Genomic DNA, 7,847 nt, shown 5'->3' with positions numbered 1-7,847 from the left:
CAATATTGCGTGTGCAAGAGCGTGTTCACTCCATTTTGCCTCCCGTATGCAGATGATCCTCTTGCACATTGGAAGACAAGATATCCCAGTGTAAAATGGGTAGCAAAGAAGCTAGAAGTTCATGATGATAGGACCGAGGGGGGTGTTCACTTGGAGCAAGCCATACAAAACATAGCTTTTCTACTGTGACCAATACACTTAGCATCATAATGCATTGAAGAATGCTAATCTAGAATATGCTAATGTAGCCACATCTATATTCGGAGCGCTGCCGCCTTCAGCCGCTCCCTTTTCGTCAGCAGTCAGGATAGCGGGATCATTAACTTAGAAACCACTGTCATCTCTGCCGCTAAAATCCCAATCGAAGCCATTGCCCCCGTAATCGAGACTCAAGACCGAGCATTCAGAGTAGCTAGCATTGCCAATACCTCTTCCTTTCCATAAGTAATTTCATATCGAGTGTGCTCCGAATCGGCATCCCCGATTAAAGACTCCTCGGAAACGGTTCTCTCTGGTGTCTCGTCCGTTTCCGATCCATCATCCAGTTCCTCTTCATCTTCGGTTTCTTCTCGATCGTCTACGTCCTCTCTAACATCTACGTTCCTTCCATCATTCTTCTTAATTTTCTCCTTTTCCGCTTTCAACTCTTCCCTATCTATCTTGCGCCAATATCGCCTCCGTACCCCAACTTCTTTGTATGTGTCCTCCACAATCTTTCGCGCATCCTTCCACTTCAAAAGCTTACCCCTGATTGCTCTCATGGTTCTGGTTTCCATGACTCGCGTCCTCGATGACTTGTGATCATTTGTATATTCATCACCAATATTAACTTTGTGGTTTTTGAAGAACTTGTTGTGACTGTCAAGGATGTTTTTCCACTAAGCGCCCGTCATCAACCTTTGGATTCTGTTTCTGGGAAAGAACTAGAACAGCACTTACATCATTACCCTTTAATTTACGCCCGACCTTTAAAATCTCGTCTCTGACACGCTCGATTAAACTATCCTTCTCAAGGATAGTCCATAAATGACCCGAACAAGTCCCCGCCAGGCGGTGACGACCAAGCCTTCTATAAACAACCTTGTAAAACCAGCAGTTTCTCTTTTTTACCGAGGGCTCGCTGTTCCAGTCGATTACGTCTGTACATCGAGGCTCAAATGTAATTGCTTCACCTTTCGTGTTGTATAGAGTGATGATGAGAGGCTTGGGGTTGCCAACATGGTATGGCACTGTTCCCAATTTGATATGAGTATTATCCTTCCAACGGAACTTGTTCAGGGCAGACCAGCGGGAGCCGCGATAATGGTTGGGACTCTGTTCCCTGACCGTGGAAGGATGGCCTAATGACTCGCTTCGTGGTATTTTTGCCGCTGGTTCGACTACGTCCTTTTCTTCGAATCCCACAGGGGTAACTTCTGCATCTAGTTCAAAGTCTGAGCCTGAGTAGGATCGCTCAGAACTGGATTCATCGTCATCGACATTGATGGAATGGAGAAAATCCTTGGTGTTTTCCCCAGCAGACTCATCGCACTCCTCTTTCTTAATCTGTTACCACTAGTATTAGCTCAAGAACTCTCTCAGAGCCTCAAGGTCACTCTTAAACTATTAGACGTGGCGGCTTGCTTACGGTGTGGCTTGTTTCATCGTCCTTTTCGTGAGCCCGCCCCTCGCCATTTCCCTCATCAAATTCCACTTCGTGCTTCTCCACCTTGTACTGCTGCCACTAACATTAGATCAAAAGGTCTCTCAAAGCATCAAGATTGACTTTAAACACTTGCGAGGGGCAGTTTGCTTACTTTCTCCTCTTTCTGCTCCTCCTTCTGAACGCCTTCCATACCGCTTCGCTCACTGGGTACCTCTTCGCGTTTCTCTATCTTGACCTAAAGCCACGAGCATTAGATCAAAAGATTTTCCAAACCCTCGAGGTCATCGTCAGACGCTCAGACCGATCGGATTTGCTTACATTGTGAACTTTCCGATTCTCCTCCTTCTTAACGCCTCGCATACTACGTTCATCTCCGGATACCTCTTCGTGCTTCTCCACCTTAATCTGCGACTATCAGCGTCAATCCAAAATGCCCCCAAAAAGCCTCGAGAATGCCATCAAAACAACAGACGCGAAGGGTTCGCTTACCTGACGACCTGTGTTCTGCTTCTTTCTGCGAGCCCCTCCGCTCTTTGAAGCCTTGCGCTTTGAAGTCGGCATTCTGAAATATTGCAAGTTTTGTTATGTTGTGTTGACGGTTGCGAGCCACGCGTGAATAGTAGTCTTCTGAACCAGGCCGTTCGAGCGGCGAAATTAAGCGAGAACAGTCGGAGACCCTCCTATCCACCCAAGCCTATCAGAACCCACAAGGCCGATAAGACCCTTGTACTGTATCTGTACTGTTTATTCAGGTAGCTGAAGTCTCTGCAACATCACTGAGCGCTTTTGTTTTGCATTTTCGCCACTGCTGCCCGAATCCACGCACCGTATTCATTCTGGTTGCTCAAATCACCTCGATTTCTACTGTTTGGGGGGGCTTTACACTACATAGGTATGCATTCAAATGGTTTACTGTTCGCAGGAGTACATTCTGAAATGGGCGTGAGCTGGTTATAAGCCGTGATACTCGGGGAACAGCTATTTGGGCAGAAGAACAGTACTTCATATACTTGCAGAAGCCGGCAAGAGCGAAGAACAGAAGCGTCACCACCCAAATATATTGAGTATTTACTCATGCTAAGAAGAAAGGCTGGTCTGCGGGCTGGATCGTGAGTTCCTGCATCTCTTAGGAACATGTGATCCAGCACAGGAACAGTGACCCCCTTGGGGTCAAAAGCCACCAAGATACGAGTACAAAATCCGCAACAGACTCGTATCACTATCAGAAAGAACTTGTCGAGACTAGAGTCCGTAAGTTACAATGCCATTGGGGAACAGTCAGTCAAGCAGAAGAACAGTAGTTCATACGCACGCAGCAGCAGACACTAAACAAAGGACAAAGAACAGGTTGATTAATTGGTTTTGAACAGTCTCTACCCACGAATAAACAAATATTAACCACGGGAATATGGCTTTTTCCATGAGATCAGTCTGGAAATGAGGATAGCGCCGGCTAGGGAGCATAACGAAGCAATTGCGCCAACAGCAGCAACACCGGATAGAACGATCTTAAACCGAGGAGGCTCTTGCTACTAGCACATGACTTTTCAGAATAAAACTGGCTGTTTCGAGTCAGTTAGTGGGAGAGGCGAATGGCGCAGACCCGAACCCAGGAAAAGAAAATTCGGCCAGCAGCAGTCATTCAGCATCACGAAAGATAATGGGCTATAATCAGGTATCCAAAGTTGCAGGAAAATAATGGGATGTCTAGAATACTATGGTATACGCAAGATTGTGGTTTAGTGGCTCTAAGGGCGGGACTGGCGAGTCTTCCTAAGGAATTCGAAAACGGCAAGTGCGACGTAGTTGCTACGAGCTGCCATATATCCAAGAAAGCGAGTTGGACCTTGTAGTGTAATGCACCATAATCCACCAATATGCTGAATACTGCAAATTATATCGACAAAATAGCTTTGGTGGCATCAAAGAGCAGCGTAGGCGAGTTGACGAGGGTCGTGGGGGCTGTCAAGCAGTATATAGACGATACCTAGGCAATCTCCATACTTTCTGCGTCTGGAATACTCTGCGACTTCAACTAATCTGTCATAAGTCCAGAGCCTGAGTGCGGAATTCGATTTGGGAACTGGCAGGCCTGGGGTGGACTGGAAGTGTCGAATAATTGTAGCATATGGTCCACCGAGCATATTCATTGAAGCAGTTCCATGGTAATCAATCGTCTGAAAGAGCGGTGCGATAATGTATCAGAATTGAAAGAGAATTGCAAATATCCACTTAATTGAATACGCATAAAATAGGAGGGCTTTTCACGCTTTCGGGGCGTTGGGGTGTAGCATGTTGAGGCATTAGGGGCAGCAGCAGAACCGCGATTACTGCAGAGAGCTACTACAGCCTGTGACATATTTTGGAATAACATAGAAGTCAGTCTCGCGGTGAAATTTTCTGAAATCTTCAAGCCTCTACGTGAAATGGCAGAGTATACAGGAAACAAGAGGGTTGCCATGGTTCTTGAGCGCAGCGAGTTCCAGGACCTCTGGAGGTCTAAGAAGCAGCAATCCCACTGTATCTCAATTGTAGCAGAGTAGAGCTTCTACATAGGTATTTTGGAAAAGAAAATCAGATCTCGCAGTACAATCAAATAAAGCATGCAAACTTGAAGAACAGTAAGACATTGCTTTCCACTCGATTTGAACTCTAAACCTTTCCAATAGTGATAGACCACGCGGTAATACAAAGATAGCATCTTGACTCCCCTGTTCATGGGGTCGCGCGGACCTGTACAGCGCGCATCGACGCCACTCAAAAATATCACAAGCTCCCGCCCACCTGCAAAACAACATCAACATCACAAAAACACCCCAAATTACGATTGGAGCCGTCTTTATCAAACAAAAAGCCTTGTCACCAGCGAACCTCACGGAGAGTATCGAATCCGCTTTTTTTCGGGGAATTGCTAACCTCCGCACTTTTGAATATGGCATCACCAATTCGAATAGCAAGGCTGCAAAGCAATGCGATACGCAAATTACTATCTATAAGATCAGAGATGATTTAGCTGGGTTGTACATAGTTGCTGGTCGTCACGCTTCCAAAATTCAGAGTTGAAAATTCTCCAGTTTCTTCTCCGCGACGACAGTGAGCAAACTGCAAATACTCCCTTTTCTGAAACTGCCAATATACCCTGTCAGTTTGTTTGGTCTCAACAGCTAATTTTGAATCTGTAGCAAGTCCCTCTTCTGTATCCGCCACTGATCGAGTCCACCACATGGCTCACCCACGAAGCTAAAAATGCTGTAGCTTCATGGCAAGCGGCCTATCAAAAACCCCCCCTACGACGGTACCCTTACCAACCTTCTCTAGCACGCTTTATCAAGCTTGTTACCAGACTCAAATCTCGAGGGCTTTTGTCAACGATCTTTTTCTCCTCCTCATACAGCTCCGCCACCACCTCATAGGCCCAGTCTTGCTGCAGCATCCACAAGCAAATATCCCTAGAAAATCAGTTGTACACTTCTTGACTAGGCTTGTTGTTACGCCAAGAAGGATAAGAAAAGGAATGGGCATCCTCGTCGCTGAGCCTTTGGAGTGGGATCAAGGGAAACTTCTGCCCGATTGGTACATAGAATCCAAGCAGACAAGAGACAGCTCAACTGCAACCGAACTCAGCATGAGGAACAGTTTCTTAGTGGCTCTCTCCATCGCTATGAACAAATGTTGTTTTGACCCAAACCACTAGAAGTGCTAGGGGCATTCGGTTTAAGGGTCCTCGTTCGAGCTTCCAAGATTATGGACGCCAACCAATACCAACCATCCTGACAGATTAAACAACAACAATCCTCAGTACTCATCCGCGACATGAGATCGCCAAGTATATCCCCTCATCAGATTCAACAGCAGAATTCGGATATTCTGCCTCATACATTATCTCAACTGAACGAAGGTACCTCAGCAAAACAATGTGGGCTGTTCAGATCTCCCCCAGAAGGTAAAGAAATCCACTCCATCTGAAAACGAAGTGATCTAATGATTGGTCTAGGCATCTTTCACGAACGTGCCGCGGTCTATCTTACGCATATGTATTCGCTTCATGAGTACTCCTTCTACCTCGTCATTCTCGTCCACGTCGGAGTTGAATTGATCCACGGTGCTACAGCTATTCTACACGTAAGTCGGACAAACCAATATCTTTCATCCAAAGCGAGGCTGGCTTGTTACATTTTCCCAGCAGAGGTTACCGTCTTACTCAAGTAGAACAGTAGCTAATCATGTTAGTAAATCAGACACTTTGAACGACTCGTCTTTGCCAACTATGCAAATTATTGATTTCCCATCCCACAATATGCCAACCATATCAAACACCATCTTTCCACTCGATTCTCAACTCCAACCCTCAGACGACCAGGCCTTATCCTGGCATCGAACTGGTCTGCCCACGTCCGTTTCTGCGACCTCATCTTGCACCTGTATCACCTCTACCACCATCGCGTCCACTTCTTGGGGTATTATACAAACACATCCCTTTCACAGAACCGAAGTGCGATCCTTTACCTTTTGAAGAATAAGAACAACCTTTTGGGATAGATAAACACTCTCAAAGCTTGTTCTAGCTACTTTACACGGTCTTCAATCCTGAAGACTTATCTCCCTCCTCCACAAACGGCAGTTTCAGATGCAGATCTGGATCCGCAAGCCGTGGGCGCAGATGAGCATCACTTAACAAAGAGAGCAACTATGTATACTCGGAAATTTCCGAGAAGAAGGAAAGGCAGCGTGGATTCTAGAAGATCCATCGTCGCCCTTTTGCCCACAGTATTGGGCAAACAGGAATGCTAACCAATACCAGCAGTCCGCTCTGGCTACTTCAAGCTCTGGAGCCAATACTGCAGTCAACGTCAGTAGCAGGGCGTAGGATTGCTGGCGGCCCAGCCGACAATCTCGCCGCCGATGGAATTTGGCGGTGCTCCTATGCAAGCGGAGCTTTCAGTTTATCGACGCCACTTACGAGGACGGTTCCAGTCTCGACCAGGGATGTTTATAGCTTCGATTGAAAGGGTTCGGAGGTAACGAGTTACTTTTATAAAACACGAAATTAGAGCTCGGGGAGGAAGCAGGATGGACTCCAGAAACACTCGCTGGGGAGACTTTCACTGAGGACCTCAGAGAAAAGAAAGCCCAGCAGCCCAGAATACCAGGTTCTTTCGCGTCAATGAAGGGTGCTCTATGAAGGAGAGGTATGCCATAAGAATAAAAGAAGGGGAGATTATAATAACCAACAAACGAGTTAGACGAGACGAGCCGGTCAAAGTCGGGAAGCTACAGCCCCCACGCCAAAACGACGACTCCTCCTACAAACCCACAAGCTCATCCGCACATGACTCTAGATTACCTACCGGTTGATGGCTCTCATTAGAACAAGCATTGTAACGAGTTTAACGCGAACGCGCCAACGTATCCTTCGCAATCAACTGTGCGACACACTTGCCTATATCGGTTCTGGCACCTAGCTGGTCAGAGAGACATTTTCACTTTGTTTCTGCCAGAACTGAGGATTTCCATACAATATACAAGGGGGTTGTAGGAAATAGGAGTCGAGATTCGTGGTGGGGGTCTGCGAGGAACTTGATGTGAGATATGAAATAAATCGAATACAAGGACTTCAGCACAATGCCACAACGCGGACTTAGGAATTCATAAATATCATCTGTACCGCTTGCAGTGCCATTTTAGTCGCTATAATTGGCAGTGGAACCGATCCAGTTGGGTTGGCCGTAATTCGCACACATTAGTGGAGGAAGGGATTTTGTGCGGATTGTAGCGCGGATAGATACAAGCAAAAGTTAATTAGCATTATCCTGGCTTGATATTATAGAATGCGATTCTTCTTCTAGATTCAAATAATTGCTTGTATTCCAACTAATCTCGGATTTCCACGTTTGGCCATAATCGTGAAGTGTTGTGCGCATACGGTACATCCGACAGGGGTTCCGCGCGTCACCATCACTTCAAGATAACAACAGACATCGACAAAATATAACATTGAAACCTGCATTTACTCACTGCTGGAAGGCAAAGACTTATCTGGAATAAATATCAAATCAAGATATCACTGAGAGTGGAGAGGGTTTGGATTTGAATGATGATTGATTGATTATGTGCAACTCCAACACGCCACAAGGGCCAAATGACGGATGACTCTCTCTCATGTCCTCTGCATCAAAACAAACAAAGCCGTCCAATTCCGACT

General features: G+C 46.2%; 2 protein-coding genes across 2 annotated transcripts; one reads left to right on the top strand and one right to left on the bottom strand.

Annotated features, from left to right (window-relative positions):
• Positions 1–389: 389 nt before the first annotated feature.
• On the bottom strand, positions 390–2,206 carry GLAREA_10089 (uncharacterized protein; the record flags this gene model as incomplete). Its single annotated transcript, XM_008080139.1, has 6 exons — positions 390–878; positions 940–1,545; positions 1,628–1,723; positions 1,797–1,880; positions 1,964–2,050; positions 2,135–2,206. The coding sequence occupies 6 exons, from the start codon at positions 2,204–2,206 to the stop codon at positions 390–392; spliced, it is 1,434 nt and encodes a 477-aa protein (XP_008078330.1).
• A 3,252-nt stretch (positions 2,207–5,458) lies between these two features.
• On the top strand, positions 5,459–6,512 carry GLAREA_10088 (uncharacterized protein; the record flags this gene model as incomplete). The annotated part of the gene is made up of 3 exons (XM_008080138.1): positions 5,459–5,588; positions 5,640–5,767; positions 6,447–6,512. 3 exons carry the CDS (start codon positions 5,459–5,461, stop codon positions 6,510–6,512), a joined length of 324 nt encoding a protein of 107 aa, XP_008078329.1.
• Positions 6,513–7,847: the final 1,335 nt, after the last annotated feature.

The sequence above is a fragment of the Glarea lozoyensis genome (genome assembly GCF_000409485.1).
Source record: "Glarea lozoyensis ATCC 20868 chromosome Unknown GLAREA13, whole genome shotgun sequence".
NCBI lineage: Eukaryota > Fungi > Ascomycota > Leotiomycetes > Helotiales > Helotiaceae > Glarea > Glarea lozoyensis.
The sequence above is the reverse complement of the archived record's forward strand: the minus strand, read 5'-3'. Positions and strand labels throughout refer to the sequence as shown.